The 21,922-nt window shown below is 38.2% G+C and overlaps 1 protein-coding gene and 1 pseudogene across 5 annotated transcripts in view; both read left to right on the forward strand.

The window, feature by feature from the left end:
• Positions 1-414: 414 nt before the first annotated feature.
• The window catches only part of MED21 (mediator complex subunit 21), a 120,980-nt gene continuing 99,472 nt past the window's right edge, over positions 415-21,922 (forward strand). For 4 of the 5 annotated variants that reach the window (XR_007456975.1, XR_007456976.1, XR_007456977.1 and 1 more), the window contains exons 1-4: positions 415-513; positions 9,658-9,772; positions 10,322-10,422; positions 11,353-11,534. Coding sequence is in view for 1 of the 5 variants with exons in the window: in XM_049627225.1 (XP_049483182.1) it covers positions 472-513; positions 9,658-9,772; positions 10,322-10,422; positions 11,353-11,529 (435 nt within the window). In the remaining 4 variants the exon portion in view is untranslated. Of the gene's footprint in view, positions 514-9,657; positions 9,773-10,321; positions 10,423-11,352; positions 15,956-21,922 lie in introns of those variants that run through there. The other variant, XM_049627225.1, reaches the window with a different exon arrangement.
• Positions 14,725-14,836, forward strand: LOC125920496 (uncharacterized; annotated as a pseudogene).

The raw sequence follows: 21,922 nt of genomic DNA on the forward strand, positions 1-21,922 counted from the left end.
TTTGAAGTTAAAATCGGTATCGCGACCCCCCAAATATTTTTGAGTTGCCTGCTGTGTACATGTATTGTGGGCCACCTGGAAAACCAAAGCAACTTAACGCAAGTATTCAAGGCAATGCCTTAAAATGAATACAAGGGAGGATAAGGAAAATTACTTTTAAAACCGCAGAATCTAACAATCTCCCCAAAGTGTCTAAAACCCCAAAGCCTCGAGAACAGTCTGTTGGACCCAAAAACGAACGGACTCGGAACAATGGTGAAATTACTCAAACTGCTCGGAGCAGAGCTCCGCGGCTGGAGCTAGCCTAACTAAAGTCTCCGGAAAGTCCAACCCTCCCTCTTCGTGGGGCGTGGAGTTCCTCTCGACTCCACCCCTTCCAAGAATGCTGCCCCGTGATTGGCCCGACGCGTCCTGAAGCTGCCCAATCGCGGACGAGCAGCTGCATTAGCCTCCTTAGCTTACGGGAGGAACATGGCGGATCGTCTCACACAGCTGCAGGACGCGGTGAACTCGGTGAGCAATTTGGGTCTATTAGTCTCTGTCTTCTCCTTTCCTAAGGTGAAGCAAGAGAGCAAAAGGGGCCTGAAAAACAACCCCGCAAGTGGGGAGCGAACTGAGGCAGGGCTTCCGCAAAAAGCGCCGGTGGCGACGGCGTGAGGCGGCGCGGCGTTCTGGGAGGTTTGAGGGCGGCTGCCGGCGTTGCGGAGGGCTGAGGGAGAAAGCAAGCAGCCTCTTTCGCCTGAAGAGTAGAGCATCTCTCTACCAGGACACTTAGGCGTCACGGCCCTGTCCTGTTCTCTGGGAGCAGTTTTCTTTTATTGTCAGCAGTGCTTACGAGATCACTTGTCTTTCGGGGGAAAGGGGACAAGCCGCAGAAGCTTCTTTTTCTCTTACCGGTTTTGAGCCGCGGAGGAAAACCAGTGCTCTTGATTTTTGGATCTTTTTCATTAAATGTCAGCCAAGAGTATTCCTTCGCGAGGACTTTTCAGATTGAGGGGGGAGTGATCGTGACGTGAGATGTTTTGTTTTATCTTAGTTGCTTCCCATGGACAAAGAGTCTGATTCCATCTCTTGGCGACTCCCTAGCGTAAATTAGTTTGGGGAAAACTGACATCTTTATGAAAGTGAATCTTCTAGTCCTTGGATAGGTTCCGATTTATTTAAGTCATCTTTAATGTGTCTCAAAAAGCCTACTTCCTGTTAAGGGCCAAATCATCCCCCTTACTTTGATCCTTCTGATTATTTTTCCTATTGTGCCTAACTGGCAAGTACTGAATATGCAAACTACAGGATTCGTATACTCACTGCCGTTAAGAGTTAAACAATTTCTCATCGGTAGTTATATTTCTCATTGTCATTCTATTTATAATAGACAGACAGGTAAACTGTCTGTGTAGAGATGATATGTTGACTGGAAAATCAAAGTATCTGGTCCTTTGCCAGTTTTGTCCACACTGGAAGCTAAGAACTTGGGATTATTCTTACTCCATCAATCTTCGCACACGTCAGGGGTGTGAATCTGATTGTGAGAAACTGGTCTACTAGTGCATCAAATGAGACCTTTTAGGACTGAGAGGGCCAGCCCCTAAATGTTGATAAATTCACCAGGATAAATTCTACTTTACGGTGACTTGTCTGGGCTGCCGGCCAGCGTCCCTCTGGGAGATATTACTTTGAAGCTTTTGAAAATCCAATTGCAGTGATGCTGCTGGGTAGAAATGTTATTTTAGGAGAAATGTTGCATATTCATGCATGTCTTATAACTGGAAGGATGATAGGGCAAAGTGAATATGGCCTTAACTCCAGGGTAGGCATGCTGATAATTGGATTTTGGAGAGAAACCTCTAGGTTAACTAGTGTGAATGCCTACTATGTATGCAAGCACTCTCATGTTTACAAAGAAAGACTCCTTAAGGAGTTTACAGCCTAATTAGAAAGATGTCAGATACTCAAGAGACATTTAGATAATGCAAAAGTAGCATGTGATTAGGTATTTATAATGAATCAACTGTCTTAAGCTGAAAGTTGGAAGAGTGCTATGAGCTAAATAGCTAAGAGATTAGCATTGATCTGAATAATAATTATTATTAAAATAACGTGTTTTACACTCTGAGAACTCTGTGAGGGCAGAAACTACGTCTCTTGTTTACTGTATCACTACAATGTTTATATACAGCGGTTGTCATAGAGTGGATTTTCGACAAATATTTGTTGAATCAGTGGATCTTGAGAGCTTTTGAAGGACAGAAGAGATAGCCACTGTGTTGAATAATTTTGTGTGTGTTCATCTTCTCTATTCTGCCAAACAGTGTTGTAATGTGAGAATGTCCCTAATTTAAAAATGGAAAATAAACCCTATTCAGGTTGCTAGAACCAGAATTAGAATCCACATTTGTACAGTTTCTGAGCCCTTGCTATGGCTCCATTACAAGTACCAAAACATGAGAAAAACAGTATAGTCCGGAGTGAATTTATCACTAGTTAGGTATATATGAAGGAGTAGTAGAAAATGAATAAGTAGAGATGACTTCGATTGTTGAAAGCTTTGAAACAGCCTGAATCGTTGGAGATGAATCTTAAAGGCCATGATGGGATGAGCTCAAAATTTTTAAGCAGGGTAAAATAACATAGTGAAGCAGAAAACAAGGAGATTGTTGTAACAGTACTGATGTGAGATAATTGACTGAACTAAGGCAGCAGCAATGATAGAAGGAAAAGGGAAATAGTAACAGAAAGACTTGAAGATGAAGGGAACCTAAGAGTTTGAAATTAGACTGGCTAACTAGGAGATTTTTTTTTTTTAATAGGTCTTCTATAAATTTTATTTATTTATTTATTTATTTAATATATGAAATTTACTGTCAAATTGGTTTCCATACAACACCCAGTGCTCATCCCAAAAGGTGCCCTCCTCAATACCCATCACCCACCCTCCCCTCCCTCCCACCCCCCATCAACCCTCAGTTTGTTCTCAGTTTTTTCTCTTCTGCTCTGGCTCTCTCCCACCCTATCCTCTCTTATCTACAGGCTTTTTTTTCCTTCCCCTCCCCCATGGGTTTCTGTTACGTTTCTCAGGATCCACATAAGAGTGAAACCATATGGTATCTGTCTTTCTCTGTATGGCTTATTTCACTTAGCATCACACTCTCCAGTTCCATCCATGTTGCTACAAAAGGCCATATTTCATTTTTTCTCATTGCCACGTAGTATTCCATTGTGTATATAAACCACAATTTCTTTATCCATTCATCAGTTGATGGACATTTAGGCTCTTTCCATAATTTGGCTATTGTTGAGAGTGCTGCTATAAACATTGGGGTACAAGTGCCCCTATGCATCAGTACTCCTGTATCCCTTGGATAAATTCCTAGCAGTGCTATTGCTGGGTCATAGGGTAGGTCTATTTTTAATTTTCTGAGGAACCTCCACACTGCTTTCCAGAGCGGCTGCACCAATTTGCATTCCCACCAACAGTGCAAGAGGGTTCCTGTTTCTCCACATCCTCTCCAGCATCTATAGTCTCCTGATTTCTTCATTTTGGCCACTCTGACTGGCGTGAGGTGGTATCTGAGTGTGGTTTTGATTTGTATTTCCCTGATAAGGAGCGACGTTGAACATCTTTTCATGTGCCTGTTGGCCATCCGGATGTCTTCTTTAGAGAAGTGTCTATTCATGTTTTCTGCCCATTTCTTCACTGGGTTATTTGTTTTTCGGGTGTGGAGTTTGGTGAGCTCTTTATAGATTTTGGATACTAGCCCTTTGTCCGATGTGTCATTTGCAAATATCTTTTCCCATTCCGTTGGTTGCCTTTTAGTTTTGTTGGTTGTTTCCTTTGCTGTGCAGAAGCTTTTTATCTTCATAAGGTCCCAGTAATTCACTTTTGCTTTTAATTCCCTTGCCTTTGGGGATGTGCCGAGTAAGAGATTGCTACGGCTGAGGTCAGAGAGGTCTTTTCCTGCTTTCTCCTCTAAGGTTTTGATGGTTTCCTGTCTCACATTCAGGTCCTTTATCCATTTTGAGTTTATTTTTGTGAATGGTGTGAGAAAGTGGTCTAGTTTCAACCTTCTGCATGTTGCTGTCCAGTTCTCCCAGCACCATTTGTTAAAGAGACTGTCTTTTTTCCATTGGATGTTCTTTCCTGCTTTGTCAAAGATGAGTTGGCCATACGTTTGTGGGTCTAGTTCTGGGGTTTCTATTCTATTCCATTGGTCTATGTGTCTGTTTTTATGCCAATACCATGCTGTCTTGATGATGACAGCTTTGTAGTAGAGGCTAAAGTCTGGGATTGTGATGCCTCCTGCTTTGGTCTTCTTCTTCAAAATTACTTTGGCTATTCGGGGCCTTTTGTGGTTCCATATGAATTTTAGGATTGCTTGTTCTAGTTTCGAGAAGAATGCTGGTGCAATTTTGATTGGGATTGCATTGAATGTGTAGATAGCTTTGGGTAGTATTGACATTTTGACAATATTTATTCTTCCAATCCATGAGCAGGGAATGTCTTTCCATTTCTTTGTATCTTCTTCAATTACCTGCATAAGCTTTCTATAATTTTCAGCATACAGATCTTTGACATCTTTGGTTAGATTTATTCCTAGGTATTTTATGCTTCTTGGTGCAATTGTGAATGGGATCAGTTTCTTCATTTGTCTTTCTGTTGCTTCATTGTTAGTGTATAAGAATGCAACTGATTTCTGTACATTGATTTTGTATCCTGCAACTTTGCTGAATTCATGTATCAGTTCTAGCAGACTTTTGGTGGAGTCTATCGGATTTTCCATGTATAATATCATGTCATCTGCAAAAAGCGAAAGCTTGACTTCATCTTTGCCAATTTTGATGCCTTTGATTTCCTTTTGTTGTCTGATTGCTGATGCTAGAACTTCCAGCACTATATTAAACAACAGCGGTGAGAGTGGGCATCCCTGTCGTGTTCCTGATCTCAGGGAAAAAGCTCTCAGTTTTTCCCCGTTGAGGATGATGTTAGCTGTGGGCTTTTCATAAATGGCCTTTATGATCTTTAAGTATGTTCCTTCTATCCCGACTTTCTCAAGGGTTTTTATTAAGAAAGGGTGCTGGATTTTGTCAAAGGCCTTTTCTGCATCGATTGACAGGATCATATGGTTCTTCTCTTTTTTTTTGTTAATGTGATGTATCACGTTGATCGATTTGCGAATGTTGAACCAGCCCTGCATCCCAGGAATGAATCCCACTTGATCATGGTGAATAATTCTTTTTATATGCTGTTGAATTCGATTTGCTAGTATCTTATTGAGAATTTTTGCATCCATATTCATCAGAGATATTGGCCTGTAGTTCTCTTTTTTTACTGGGTCTCTGTCTGGTTTAGGAATCAAAGTAATACTGGCTTCATAGAATGAGTCTGGAAGTTTTCCTTCCCTTTCTATTTCTTGGAATAGCTTGAGAAGGATAGGTATTATCTCTGCTTTAAACGTCTGGTAGAACTCCCCTGGGAAGCCATCTGGTCCTGGACTCTTATTTGTTGGGAGATTTTTGATAACCAATTCAATTTCTTCGCTGGTTATGGGTCTGTTCAAGCTTTCTATTTCCTCTTGATTGAGTTTTGGAAGAGTGTGGGTGTTTAGGAATTTGTCCATTTCTTCCAGGTTGTCCAATTTGTTGGCATATAATTTTTCATAGTATTCCCTGATAATTGTTTGTATCTCTGAGGGATTGGTTGTAATAATTCCATTTTCATTCATGATTTTATCTATTTGGGTCATCTCCCTTTTCTTTTTGAGAAGCCTGGCTAGAGGTTTGTCAATTTTGTTTATTTTTTCAAAAAACCAACTCTTGGTTTCGTTGATCTGCTCTACAGTTTTTTTTAGATTCTATATTGTTTATTTCTGCTCTGATTTTTATTATTTCTCTTCTTCTGCTGGGTTTAGGCTGCCTTTGCTGTTCTGCTTCTATTTCCTTTAGGTGTGCTGTTAGATTTTGTATTTGGGATTTTTCTTGTTTCTTGAGATAGGCCTGGATTGCAATGTATTTTCCTCTCAGGACTGCCTTCGCTGCGTCCCAAAGCGTTTGGATTGTTGTATTTTCATTTTCGTTTGTTTCCATATATTTTTTAATTTCTTCTCTAATTGCCTGGTTGACCCACTCATTCGTTAGTAGGGTGTTCTTTAACCTCCATGTTTTTGGAGGTTTTCCAGACTTTTTCCTGTGGTTGATTTCAAGCTTCATAGCATTGTGGTCTGAAAGTATGCATGGTATAATTTCAATTCTTGTAAACTTATGAAGGGCTGTTTTGTGACCCAGTATATGATCTATCTTGGAGAATGTTCCATGTGCACTCGAGAAGAAAGTATATTCTGTTGCTTTGGGATGCAGAGTTCTAAATATATCTGTCAAGTCCATCTGATCCAATGTATCATTCAGGGCCCTTGTTTCTTTATTGACTGTGTGTCTAGATGATCTATCCATTTCTGTAAGTGGGGTGTTAAAGTCCCCCGCAATGACCACATTCTTATCAATAAGGTTGCTTATGTTTATGAGTAATTGTTTTATATATCTGGGGGCTCCGGTATTTGGCGCATAGACATTTATAATAGTTAGCTCTTCCTGATGGATAGACCCTGTGATTATTATATAATGCCCTTCTTCATCTCTTGTTACAGCCTTTAATTTAAAGTCTAGTTTGTCTGATATAAGTATGGCTACTCCAGCTTTCTTTTGGCTTCCAGTAGCATGATAAATAGTTCTCCATCCCCTCACTCTCAATCTAAAGGTGTCCTCAGATCTAAAATGAGTCTCTTATAGACAGCAAATAGATGGGTCTTGTTTTTTTATCCATTCTGATACCCTATGTCTTTTAGTTGGCGCATTTAATCCATTTACATTCAGTGTTATTATAGAAAGATACGGGTTTAGAGTCATTGTGATGTCTGTATGTTTTATGCTTGTAGTGATGTCTCTGGTACTTTGTCTCACAGGATCCCCCTTAGGATCTCTTGTAGGGCTGGTTTCGTGGTGACAAATTCCTTCAGTTTTTGTTTGTTTGGGAGGACCTTTATCTCTCCTTCTATTCTAAATGACAGACTTGCTGGATAAAGGATTCTCGGCTGCATATTTTTTCTGTTTAGCACACTGTAGATATCGTGCCAAGCCTTTCTGGCCTGCCAAGTTTCAAAGGAGAGATCAGTCACGAGTCTTATAGGTCTCCCTTTAGATGTGAGGGCACGTTTATCCCTTGCTGCTTTCAGAATTTTCTCTTTATCCTTGTATTTTGCCAGTTTCACTATGATATGTCGTGCAGAAGATCGATTCAAGTTACATCTGAAGGGAGTTCTCTGTGCCTCTTGGATTTCAATGCCTTTTTCCTTCCCCAGTTCAGGGAAGTTCTCAGCTATAATTTCTTCAAGTACCCCTTCAGCACCTTTCCCTCTCTCTTCCTCCTCTGGGATACCAATTATGCGTATATTATTTCTTTTTAGTGTATCACTTAGTTCTCTAATTTTCCCCTCATACTCCTGGATTTTTTTATCTCTCTTTCTTTCAGCTTCCTCTTTCTCCATAACTTTATCTTCTAGTTCACCTATTCTCTCCTCTGCCTCTTCAATCCGAGCTGTTGTCGTTTCCATTTTGTTTTGCATTTCGTTTAAAGCGCTTTTCAGCTCCTCATGACTGTTCCTTAGTCCCTTGATCTCTGTGGCAAGAGATTCTCTGCTGTCCTGTATACTGTTTTCAAGCCCAGTGATTAATTTTATGACTATTATTCTAAATTCACTTTCTGTTGTATTATTTAAATCCTTTTTGATCAGTTCATTAGCTGTTGTTATTTCCTGGAGATTCTTCTGAGGGGAATTCTTCCGTTTGGTCATTTTGGATAGTTCCTGGAGTGGTGAGGACCTGCCTAACTAGGAGATTCTTAATGCAAATTAGATATTAAACAAAGGAAACAGTTGATTTGGGCCTTTTTTTTTTTTTTTAATGCTTTCTTTCTTCTTTTTCTTCTTCTTCTTCTTCTTTTTTTTTTTTTTTTGATGTTTATTTATTTTTGAGAGCGCACAAGCTGGGGAGGGGCAGAGAGAAAGGGGAACCAAAGATTCGAAGCAGGCTCTGTACTGACAGCAGTGAGCCCGATGCGGGGTTCGAACTCATGTACCCAGAGATCACGACCTGAGCTGAAGTCAGACACTCAACTGACTGAGCCACCCAGGCACCCCAAGTTCGGTCATTTAAATAATGGTAGAGAAACTTAGTGGAAATGGCCATTCGCTGATTGGAAGTAAGGAATTGAGGTTCAGGTGGCACCTGTGTGGCTTAGTCTGTTGAGCTCAGGTGATAACCTCACGGTTGGGGAGTTAGAGCCCCGCATCAGCTCCCTGCTTGTCAGCACAGAGGTGGCTTTGGATCCTCTGTTCCCCTCTCTGTCTGCCCCTCCCCCGCTTACGCGCTTTCTCAAACATTAACAAAAAAAGGAATTGAGGTTCAAAAGGTCAGGACTATTGAGGGAAGTTGGTGGGGGAAGATAGGAGTCTTAAGTTTGGAGATAGTGAGGAATTGGTATTCTCGGTCCTGAAAACTTAAGGAATACTTTTAGAACACTGAGTTTACAACTTGAGTCATGGAGAAAAACATTTCTGAATACTTAAGGGATAGTCTTTTTTTTTTTTTTTTAATTGAGGTATAATTGACATATAACATTAGCTTCAGGTGTACAACATAATGGTATTTGTGTGTATTGTGAAATGATCACAATTAGTTTAGTTAACATGTCACCATATGTAGTTACAAAGTTAAATTTTTTTCTTGTGATGAGAACTTCTAAGATTAGCAACTTTCAAATATACAGTACAGTATTAACTGTAGTCACCATACTATACATCTTAACTTACTTATTTTATAACTGGAAGTTCATACCTTTTGACCCCCTTCCCTTATTTTGCTCACCTTCACCCCCACCTCTCCTCTGATAACCACCAGTCTGTCCTCTGTGTATGAGCTCAGTTTTTGCTTTGTTTAGATTCCATATATAACTAAGATCATGTAATATTTCTTTTTCTCTGACTTATTTCACTTAGCGTAGTGCCCTCAAGGTCAATTCATGTTGCAAATGGCAAGATTTCCCTTTTTTTTTAATGAACAAATAGTGTTCCTGTTGGTGTGTGTACCACACTTTCTTTATCCATTCATCCATCAATGACCTTAAGACTTCTTAAGGTGAAGTATTTTTCCTGCTATTTCTTTATACTTGTACCTACTTTAGTCTCAAAAAAGGGATCATATACTTTATATGAGTCACACATTTTAAAATTTGTCCTACGGCCATATTTAGATATTTGCCAGTCAAATTTGCCGTTTCCCACCACTGCCCAAAAAAGTCCTTATTTATGCTTGTAACAAATATTGGCGTATATTTCTCTTATCATTCTACTACCTTGGAAAGAAAAGAAAGATTATTTTGTGTTTCTTTTTATCTGTTTCAACTACATTGACACCAAACCTAGTTTGTTTGTGTGATTAAAACATTTAATCATTGTAAATAACTGGCTAATTTTATCCAAAATTGTTCCTGTTTTATTCCCTTGTTTAGAGATCGTTATTACAGAAACTTATTTTTGTTGCTATTACCAGTCACAGTCTTTAAAACTGATAAATCCTTTCTAACGCTGATACATTTTCTTTGGCTTCAAGCTTGCAGATCAGTTTTGTAATGCCATTGGAGTGTTGCAGCAGTGTGGCCCTCCTGCCTCTTTTAGTAATATTCAGACAGCAATTAACAAAGATCAGCCAGCTAATCCTACAGAAGGTAAATAGATTATAGATTTTCTTGGCTTCTCTTAGTTTGACCCTCATATATTGTGATCCTTTAAAATTAAACTTATTGAGAAATATAGCTTCATTATGGCTTTCTTAAAATCTGGTTGTTTGAGAATATTACTGCAAATTTTGTTATAAAATAAATGAATTTGTTACAGTCAATTTATATTACATCTCATATTTCTGTTCATGTCAAATAACGGATGGTTACTCCTTTAGAAATGAATGTGTGTGATTTTACCTGAATTTCACTTGAGGGACCTTCATAAAGAAGGCATCCCATTTACAGATTCCTTCATTCAAGTGACTGGCATATTGTCCTAAAAAATGAAATGATTATGTTTAATTGCCAATTTGAGTTAATAGTAAAGCTAATTCTCAAATATGTAACGGGATTGGTGTGTTAAAATTTAATCATTTGAAGCCCAGTACAGAAAAAGTTTATGAAATTTCCTGGTTTTATTAGCCTTGAATTTAGTTTCTGTTTCTGAAAACCTGAGATTCCCTAATACTCTAAATTAGTAATATCTTTCTTTAGAATATGCCCAGCTTTTTGCGGCACTGATTGCACGAACAGCAAAAGACATTGATGTTTTGATAGATTCATTACCCAGTGAAGAATCTACAGCTGCATTACAGGTAAAAATCTCTTTTCCTTTCAGAAATTTGCTAGTAGAGAATTTCAATTAAAGGTGATAGATTGTTTTTAAGATTTATTTTTTAAAGTAATCTCTGTACCCAGTGTGGGGCTTGAACTCATGACCTCGAGATCAAGAGTCACATGCTGCTCTGACTGATCCAACCAAGTGCCCCAAAGGAGATTTAACATTTTTTGTTATAATATTCAAAGTGTCCTTAAGATTAATATTTTTTTAATTTTTAATTTTATTTTTTTAATGTTTATTTTCAAGAGAGGGAGAGAGAGAGAGAGAGAGCATGAGCAGGGGAGGGGCAGAGAGAGGGAGGGAGACAGAGGGTCTGAAGCAAGCTGTGCTGTGTGCTGACACAGCAGAGAGCTGATGCAGGGCTCGAACCCACAAACCGTGAGATCATGACCTGAGCCGAAGTTTGGATGCTCAACCAGCTGAGCCACCTGGTGCCCCGAGGTTAAATTTTAAAATGGAAGTTTTGTTGATTGTGAAGTATTGCAGTCTGTTAAAGACCTTGCTGAATACATATAGTTGTCTAATTTTGAGTTATAAGGAAACTTTCTGTTTTCCTCTATTTGGCTCTTTTCCTAGCAGAGAATAAGAGGAGGGTGGCATTCTGGGTGTGGAGTAGCATAGTAGTGTCCCAAAGCAGTATGGAAGAGAGTCACATGTAGACATCTGGAGATTTGAAATTTTCATTCTTTTAAATAATTCATACAGGGAAAACTCTTAAAAGTTATCTGATTTTAGAATTTCTGCCACCAAAAAAATCTATCATAATGTTTGCAGTCATCCAGATTTAAATGTAAATACTTCTACAGTTTTGTTGTTGTTGTTGTTGTTGTTGTTGTTGTTTTACCTTCTTAGCTTTCACGACAAGTTTTTCTCTCAAAAGATTTTAAATTTGTGTCTTACAAAGGCTGCTAGCTTGTATAAGCTGGAAGAAGAAAACCACGAAGCTGCTACATGTCTGGAGGATGTTGTTTATCGAGGGGACATGCTTCTGGAAAAGATACAAAGTGCACTTGCTGATATTGCGCAGTCACAGCTGAAGACAAGGAGTGGTACCCATAGCCAGTCTCTTCCAGATTCATAGTACCAGTATGTACCCTGTGTCTGAGAAAAGAACTATTTCAGTGCCATTAAGAATTCTGCATCAAATTTAGATGTAAGCCTTACCAACAGTTACAGAAACATTAAGCACTAGGACACGTTAACTTTTTAGCTATTTTTTAATAGTCTCTATTTTCACTCTTGATAAATAAGCCTCTAAAAATTGGAATTGAAACAGCTTTAAACCATCATTATACTATCATTTTTTTTATTATCAGAATTAAATTATTGAGGCAGATATTGCATTAATGGTTATAATTAAACAGATGTACTTTAAAATTCTATTGTGACATTTCTATCTTTATTCTTATCAAATTTCTACAGTCTTTTTACAAATCAAAATATCCCTTAAGCCAGAGGAGAGGTGGTAAGTGCAGAGATATGGGACATTTCAATTTAAACCGATGCCCTTCTGCCTCTTCAGAGATGACATTAAATACATTTGGAGCTTGGGCCAGGAAAGTTTCTGAAGCCATGTTTCTTTTAAGAAGCATGTGGCCGGATGAGAGATTAGATCACTTTTATGGAAACATTCCTCATTTTCCGGAACCTCATACCCATTCTAGTTCATCTCCACATGTGTTTCTACTAAGAAATTGTCTTCTCTGTAGAATTCCCATGCTATTATGACAACATTTTTCTTCATCCTGAACTATCCTTTTTCATAGCTTTTGACCTGCTTTTTCCTTCCTAATTTGTGTGGTGAAGTATGTTCCCTGAGTCATCAGTTCCTTCTCTTCCTTTTTATGTATCTGAAGGTCCTGGTTCTGACTTGTTAACCTGTCAACCTTTATTCTTGTGTTCTAATCTGACAAGAACATAATTCTACTACATTAGTTACTTTATCATTTTATGCATTCCACCTTACTTTGTTATTGCTAACATTTGTGTCAGTATTACCAAGTATGATTATGCATCCAACTTTTGGTTCTCCTCGAACCTACTGATTATTTCTACTAGAAAGCTGGAGTTGAAATGTATTCCACATTGTAACTGGTTCTGTCTCCTGAGGCTACATTTTTCAGAATATCCTGAGCTCCATTTCCTACAATCTGTTACTATCCTGAGTTTAAGAAAGTGCAAGAACAGTAGTCTCAGATTCTGCTTGTCATTCCCATCATAATCAAGCTCTTCCACAGTTCTTGAAAAATACTGCTTAGAGGCACATTTTAACTCTAAAGTAAAATTTATACAGTCATTAATTTTTAAAGTTAAATGTTCTTCATACTAATAAATATTTAAAATGTTAGGTTTATTCTCTCTGGCATCACTTAAAATCATTTTACTTTTAGACACTAGCATGAGATAGAAGATAAGGAACTCACAAAGTAATATTCAAAGTACTGAACCCTATTCAATACAGTTAACCCAGAGAGAGAAGAATGAAAAGTTCTAGCCATAAGCTGGTAGACTATTATTTATCCTTACCTGAGAGAAATTTTTTTTTGAAATTGCCTGTTTTTACCATTTAAGGTGTTATAGAAAAATGACAATGCACATATTGAACTATTCATAAAGAATGTATGGAATAATTCATAAAGACTGTATTTAGCAGCTTCTCTTGGCCATCATTTTGTGGACATGGCTGTTGGATAAGAAGTCCTCAAAGTTGAAATGGGGGTATGGGCAGTGATGATTTTGCTGTCCAGCACATGGCTTTGGGAGGGCAAAAAACAATGGGTGTCTGTGTCTTTCATCTCCTGGTTCCTGCCTACCTTTCCCTTCTACCCAGATCTAAGTTGTTTTAAGGAGAAAAATTCTTAAAGATGGGGCCATGGTCTCTCTCTTCCAAAAGGACCATAGACCCAATATCGCTGTTGGAATTTTCTGGAGATCTAAAGGAAAGGAGGGACACAAACTTTCATGGCTTTGTTGGATATGGGTGCCCAAGTTACTGTCATACCTGGTCTACTGGGGAGAAGGGACACACAAGTTCAACCTTGGGTCTAGGCAAAGTAACCAGTGAGGAAGTTAAATATAACTTTAGGACTAAATATAACTTTGAGGCTGTCCTGGTAACACTGTGGTCATGGCTTCTATGAATGTATTATTGGAGTAGACACCCTGTACACTTGTCATTCCCCACACCAATGCCAGAAAAGATACTCCCATTCAGGACATGCTAAAGGTAGAGAGGTAGTTGTGTGACATGTAAAACAGTGCCCAACCCATCTCCCTGTCTTTTGCCTGTGGGTAACCTGGCTACCGACAATTTAATGAACGCTGTGCTCCTAGAAAACAGTTAGCAATTTGGTTCCTCCTTCCTGTTTTATTCCAGGCAGGCAATGGCTTATTGCAAAGAACCATCTTTTCCCATATGACTTTGTTCACCTGTGACAAAGCTAGACCCAGATCTCCAAATTCCCGTTCTTTGTCTCATAAATGGTTAGTTGATCTCTTTGTTCCCAAAGACCAATCTGGACAAAATACCCTCTAATGACTTGATCAAACTTTAGGCTTCTCCCCGCATAAGCCCCTGAATTTTAATCCACCCTCAGCTTGAGCCTGCACTGGATGTGGAATAGTCTCTCCTGAGTGACACCTCGCACAAATTAACTGATCACTAAAAGACTTTCCCTGATCAACTGTCCCATTATGTCACCTGCTTATCTCCTTCACACTCGGATTTTTCATTCATTGTTTATATACTCCTTTCTATAAAAAGCTCTGTTCCACCTGATCTTTGAGACAATTGCAGATCTTATGGTCAGAGCATTCTCCTTATTTCCACAATCTTTTCCAATAAAGTCTTTCTGTACCTAAGTCTGGATTTGTTTTTACTTAACACCACTCACCTGTGTAGGACAAAACCTCATCTACTCTCATAACAGAGCCCTGGAGACTAAGGCTGGGGCAAAGGGGACTGAGGCACTCATTCACTGTGAAGTAATAAGAAAGCTATCAGAACATCTATGTGTATAGTTAGGATAAAAAAATATAAAGAAAATAATAAATATTAAAAACCCAACCCTGTGAGGTGTAAATAACTCAGATGTAAGAGGAAATTATAACAGAGGTTAGGACATAATTCAGAACTTAATGAAAATATTACATATAGAAACTTGTGGGGAGCAGAGCAGGCACACAGGGGAGGTGACCTCATGGCAGGTAACGAATCATCATTAGTCAAGATGTTCTTTAGCACCTGAGCCTCCCTGCTTTAAAAAGGAACCACCCAGTGCTCACTTCGGCAGCACATATACTAACATTGGAATGATACAGAGAAGATCAGCATGGCCCCTGTGCAAAGATGACACGTAAAAAGGAACTACCCAAAGAGAAAGACTTTCGAAACCCAAGGCTCAGGGGTCTGCACAGCAACCTTAATAGGAGCTGTGAATCCAGAGCTCTTTGTAAACCTGACCAACCCATAATGGCTTTTGCACTGATAACCCTTTCGCTTTGGGCAACTTGGACTGGTTATCTACAGAGTGACGCTAGAGAATACAAAGAAACTCTAGGAAGCTATTGATAGGCACAGTTACACGAGGAGGAAAACATCTAAATGGGATTAATAGTGATGGATACCGAAGGAGCTTTGTTAAGGACTCTAACATCTTTGAATGAGTGTATGCACAGCACCATGCTTCTCATTCTAGAAAATGTCAATGAGGAACGAGGTTAGCAGTTGGAACCAGGCCGCTAGAGTACATTTCATCCCTTCAGAGCAGCAGCATCGTTCTTTTTTCACAGCAAGAGCTTCTCAATTTGTTTCTTTTATTAAGTTCTTGTATAAAAGTGCCATGAGAATGAAAGTCATTTTTCGTTATTAAGTTTTATATACATAAAAAAAAAGTACTTAGTGCTGTTGAAAAGGAAGAGAAAGAAAAAAGAAAAACTTGTGGCATCTTCTAAGCATTTAGGAGAAAATGCAAGTATTACCTTCCTTGCTTATATTAGGAAAGAAGAGGCTGAAAATTCATGAGCTAAGCTTCCAACTGAAAGAAGGACATAATAAAGGCAACATAAGAAATTAAGAACCATACCATGAGAAAATAAGGAAAGCCTAAAGTTGGGCTTCAAAGAGTGATAAAATCAGGGCACCTGGGTGGCTCGGTTAGTTAAGCAACCGACTCTTGAGCTCATGTCATTATCTCACAGTTCGTGAGATCAGGCCCCACATCAGGCTCTAGGCTGACAGCATGGTGCCTGCTTGGGATTCTCTCTCTTCCTCTCTTTCCCTCCCCCGCTAGCCCTATCTCTCTCAAAATAATAAACATTTTTTTAAAAAGAGTAATAAAATTGACAACTTAGGCAAGTTTGATTAGAAAAAAAGATGATGTAAACAATAAGAACTGTTAAAGTCCTATGCCTTGATTTTAAAATATTGAGAAAATTTGAATAATGTTATGTGCTAATGAATTTGAAAAGTTTTGATAAAAGGACTTAGAAAAAAATAGTGTAGTAAATAGGCTCAGCGAGATATATAAATCATGGTCATATAACCTTTAAAAAATTCAGTTAATAGTCAAAACTCTTCCCCACGAATAAAGCACCAAGCCCAGAGAGTTTTATTAGTGAGTTTTGTTAAACATTCAGCAAGAAAAATTCCAGTTTCACATAAAAGAAAGCTCATTACCAAAATCTCATGGAAAGTACAGAAGTAAAAATTAAAACCAATCTCAATCATGAATATGCAAAAATATTAGCAAATTAAAAGCCATTAGATATTAAAAAATTGAACGTATCACACATCTATGTTTAACCCCAGGGATACATGGCAGTTTTACCTTTATAAATTACTTTGTATTTTTATGAATTCTAAAATGCCCACCATTGTTTTTTCTTAATTGTATCTTAAATTGGAATATTCAATGGATAGTTGTTTTTTCCTTCCTTATTGGAACACATAATGGTATGCTTTATAATTGGTGAAATCTTTGATCAAAAATTGTAATTTGTCACAGTAGATTAAAATCAGAATTGTATGATCGTGTAACTTGACACAGGAAAAGCATTTGACAAAATCCAACATCTATTTATGAAAAAACTTTTTGCAAAGGAGAAACAAAAGAATATTTATTTATTTATTTTATTTTAAAAATTTGCATCCAAGTTAGCATATAGTGCAACAATGATTTCAGGAGTGGATTCCAGTGATTCATCCTCTCACCCAGTGCTCATCCCAAGTGTCTTCCTTAATGCTCCTTACCCATTTAGCCCATCCATCCTCCCACAATCCCTCCAGCAACCCTCTGTTTGTTCTCTGTATTTAAGAGTCTCTTATGTTTTGTCCACCTCCCTGTTTTTATATTATTTTTGGTTCCCTTCCCTTATGTTCATCTGTTTTGTATCTTAAATTCCTCATATGAGTGAAGTCATATGATACTTGTCTTGCTCTGACTAATTTTGTTTAGCATAATACCCTCTAGTTCCATCTATGTAGTTGCAAATGGCAAGATTTCATTCTTTTTGATTGCCGAGTAATACTCCATTGTATGTGTATATACCACATCTTCTTTACCCATTCATCTGTCAGTGGACATTTGGGCTCTTTCCATACTTTGGCTATTGTCGATGGCACTGTTATAAACATTGGGGTGCATGTGCCCTTTCAAAACAGCATACCTGTATCCCTTGGATAAATACCTAGTAATGCAACTGCTGGGTTATAGGGTAGTTCTATTTTTGATTTTTGGCTATCTACCTACCTAATCAATGCATCTAAGCATGAAAAGGAAATAAAAATTATAAGATGGGGAAAAAAGGAAACAAAACTCTTATTTAAAGATAAATTAATACCTGTAGAAAACCCAAGAAGATTCCATAGATGTATTTTGGAAGGGTTGTTAGACATGAAAACAATGTGCAATACAACAGCAACAAATGGTAGAAAAAAATACCTTCTGATACCATCTTCCGGGGTGCCTGGGTGGCTCAGTTGGTTAAGCATCCACATCTTGATTTCGGCTCAGGTCATGATCTCACAATTCATGAGTTTGAGACCCGAGTCATGCTCTGCATTGACAGCATGGGGCCTGCTTGGGATTCTCTCTCTCTCTCTGTCTCTCTCTCTCTCTCTCTCCCTCTCTCTCTGCCCCTCCCCACTTGCTTGCATGCATGCACGTGCGCCCACTCTCTCAGAAATAAATAAACATAACATTTTTTCCATAGTATAAAAAATGATGTTTCAAGGAATAAGATACAACTAAAATGTAAGAGATTTAGGGAGAAATAGAACAAAAATTAAGGAAAAAATTGAAAACAATTTTAAAGTATTTTTTAAAAACCTAAAGAAATAAAGTAATACCATTTTTATGGAACAGAAGAGTCAATATTGTAAATATGTCAATTTTCCTCAACAGGTTTATAGATTTAATACAATTTTAACTAGGTTTTCAATTGAGATTTCTGCAGAAATTGACAAGTTATTTCTAAAATTTATGTGGAAGTACAAAATGTCAACAGAAATCAAGATACTTATGAGAAAAGATAACATAAGGACAGAGCTTGCTTTAATAATAATTAAGACAGCATATATTAGTACAGGGATGGACAAACAGACCAATGGAAGAGAACAGAGATATCTAACAGAAATCCACACACATAGGAAAATCTGATTTGTGACAAAGGTAATGTTACAAATCACTGGAGGAAAGAATAAACTGGTGTAGAACATTGGTTATATGTATGCTGTATATTAAAGTCATTGCCTATGGGGTTTCTTTTTGGGGTGATGAAAATGGTCTAGAGTTACATAGTCATGACAGCTCTGTGAATATACTAAAGACACTGAATTATATACTGTAAAAAGATTAATTTTATAGTATGTGAATTATATGTTAATAAAACCGTTATTTAAAAAAACCCATGTCAGGTAGATTGAAAACATATGTGAAGGACAAATTTTTTTGAAGACATTATAAGGAAAATATTTTTATGATGTCAAGATAGGAATTTTTAAAAATAGATATGAAAAGTTCACATCATAAAGGAAAATAACACAAAAATTACAGTAAGCAATATGTGTCAGACACTGTTTCAAACTTACAAATATTAACTCATTTAGGAAAGGTTAAACTCAACTGCATTAAAATTTAGAACTTCTGTTCATCAGAACACTCCATAAAGAGAAAATGCAAGCCCAACTTGGAAGCAGTTATTTGCATAATCTGTAACTGCACAAAGGGTTAGTATCTAGACTTTGTAAAGCCCTCCTATGAATTAATAAGAATCAATTGGAAAAAGATGAATAATGCATTAGAAAAACTACAAAACAGTCATTTCATAGTAGAGAAATGGCCAATAAAGAAGCAAAAAATGCTCCACCTCATTAGTAATCAGAGAAATTTGCATCTGGCTTTCTAGGTCTTTAGGAAGGTTCACTTTTCAAGGCAGAAAGACAAAACATACTTATTTTTTAATTTAATGCTTTGCTAGCTTGATTTATAAATGTTATACATTTGGATATGTGGTCCATGGGTTTCCATGTATTCTTGACCAGAGCTACACGTTCAGGGCAAGCCTATAAATGTATGTTTATATAACCTAAAGAAAAGGAGATTCCAAAGGTAAAATTTAGGACAGTGATTACTCTCTGGTGGGAAAGGAATGCCATTTGGAAGGGCACAGAGGAACTCTTAAGGTAATGTAATAGTATTCTTGAACTGGGAGATATGTATTTAATAAAACAATAATGCAAACTATATTTAAAGGTCATGTTTTCAATAATAGGGTATAAATCAGCCCAGTTTTAAGCAAAATAGTATATTGTTTCATCTGTGTTTGAACTTAGGCAAAACCGGTTTGCTCTTAGCTATTGTTGGAAGAGGCTGTTCAATCTTCCTCCACGTGGAAGGTTCTGTCCCCCATATTCCTCAAAAGTTCAACAGTAGGTAGACTTTAGAGAGACGAGCTTCCTGTTACCATGTCCCTGTTTCTCATCCTGTCTCTGCCTATTTGGGATTTTCTTTTCTTTTCCCTTCTGGTTGCTCAAGAAAGGCTTCAGGTGGTAGGAAAACTCCATTAAGGCACTGATGCTGCAGGTTGGATCTTCTGAGACCAAACAGATAGCAATCTTTCACCACAAGAGGGCAGTTTGACCCTGACTTTTGGTTCTATTCATGAAGTAGTTGGATGGGATGTTTTGTGACCCAGAGGGATATATGGGGATTAACTAGTTGGGTAGCAGTAACCACAAATTAGGATTCCCCTGGAATCCACTCCAAGCTAGTGTCCTCCTGGTGTTAATAATTTGAATGTGATGAACAAATGTTGTTTATTTTCACCTGAAAACAAAAGGGCAGGGACACAACTTCATGGCTCATCATGGATTAAGTACTAGCTTTAACCACAAAGGAAGGTATTTGAGCACTTATTCTGGATGGTAAATTATCTTTTATGTGCATGTGTGTGTGTGTGTGTGTGTGTGTGTGTGTGTGTGTGTGTTAGACAGGCCACACATCAGAAATCTTGTACATGATACCTAAAGGGCAACGCTGTATGGAAAAGCAATGTAAAAACTACTTAAACATGGCCACTCATCAGTTGTGTGATCTTAGGCACGTTACCTGTGTCTCAGCACAACTGTAAAACAGGGGTAATATTACCAATTACCTCATGGGATTGTCATCAAGAGTAAATGAGTTTATACATGTTCAGTAGTCAGCATCATCCTCTAGGACATTTATGGTGTTTGTAGGAGCCAGACTAGTGAATTATATAGGGATATAATGGGAATCACAGTCCCTGTATCTTTTATGTCTTTAAGGGTAGCTTTAATTTCTGCCATTGTTCCAGGCAACACTGTATTTTATTTACAATATTTATAGTGACATAATATTTTTTCAAATATTCACAATATATGCTTTTATTCATAATACTGGATTTTTAAAAATGTATTATCTTGGCCAAGGTGGAGTGAGAGGGACAGTTTCAGAGCTTCCACTTGGCTTTTTCCACTTCCATAGCTCTTATGCTATGGGCTAAAAACTAATGTGGAGGACACCTGGGTGGCTCAGTCAGTTGAGCATCGAACTTTGGCTCAGGTCATGATATTGCAGTTCATGAGTTTGAGCCCTGCGTCGGGCTTGCGGCTGTCAGCCTGTCAGTGCAGAGCCCGCTTCAGATCCTCTGTTTCCCTCTCTCTGCCCCTCCCCCACTTGCACTCTCCCAAAAATAAATAATATTAAAAAAAAAAAGAAAGAAACTAATGTGGGAATTCTGCTAACTATAAAGTTTAGTGACCCGGAAAATGATCACTGGATGAGTCATGGAACCAATGGACCTACTATGAGATCTTGGCCAGGACACCATTTATTACTTATTATTAACTTCCCCAAGAGGGGAACCATCATAATGTTTTGGATCCTCTGGTATTAATGTCAAATTAGATCCTAGAGCCAATGTTCCTCAAAATGCCTTGGTATTTCTCTTTCCCTTGTATACAGTGACCTGACAAAATGCCCACGGGTCCCTCTGGATAAGTCTGGGAGAATTATCATAAACATTTGCTGTGGTATTATGAACCTAAAAGGGGGCTCAGGTTTGGAAATAGGGGAGAGACCAGGACTTTCTATTGAGGCAGATGCTCTCAGGAGTTTCATCATCCATCCACCCTTGGTTTCTTTTGATTTTATTGATTGAGCATTGCTGACCATTTTTCTTGCCCTTAAAGACCTCCATAGCTCTCTGAGTCAGGGTCCCCATTGTGAGCTACCCTGACTTTGCAGCTCATTATAATTGAGCCCATCTTGCTTCTGAGAGTTAAGCACTGCCACATGGCCCCTACTTTGTAGAGATCATTTCATTCCCATTCTAACAGGTAGCCCAGTTTGGTGCTAGTGTCCCTACCATCATCCTTAGCCACCAGTGTGCTAGCTGTGATGTGCTCACTTTTATCAGCTCTTATAAGAACTGACTGTTATATTTTTAGGAATTTTACGAGACAGTTGTTAAACAGATGTTAAATGTTCTAGGACAGGAGAATGATCCTATATTGATAAATCCTTTCTTGTCCAACTTTATGTTCTATCTTCTTTTTTTAGTTTTATTCATTTATTTTGACAGAGCGAGTGTGAGGGGGAGGGGCAGAGAGAGAGAGGGAGAGAAGGAGAATCCCAGGCAGGCTCCACACTGTCAGCGCAGATCCAGATGCAGAGCTTGAACTCACAAACTGTGAGATCATAACCTGAGATGAAATCAGGAGTCAGATGCTTAACTGACTCAGCCACCCAGGTGCCCCTATGTTTATGTTCTTGATCCTGTACCCTCCTGTCATGTCCCAGTTCCATACATATTTTCTCAGCTCCTGCCAGTATACCTTAGTTAGGTCCTACAGCACTTTTTCCTCCTCAGCAGGTCTAGCACCTCCTCAGGTGTTATATTGATTCTAGTTTATATGGTAGCTGGGACATGAGGTGGCATTGACTCTAGTT

Source organism: Panthera uncia, chromosome B4 (assembly GCF_023721935.1).
Source record: "Panthera uncia isolate 11264 chromosome B4, Puncia_PCG_1.0, whole genome shotgun sequence".
Taxonomy (NCBI): domain Eukaryota; kingdom Metazoa; phylum Chordata; class Mammalia; order Carnivora; family Felidae; genus Panthera; species Panthera uncia.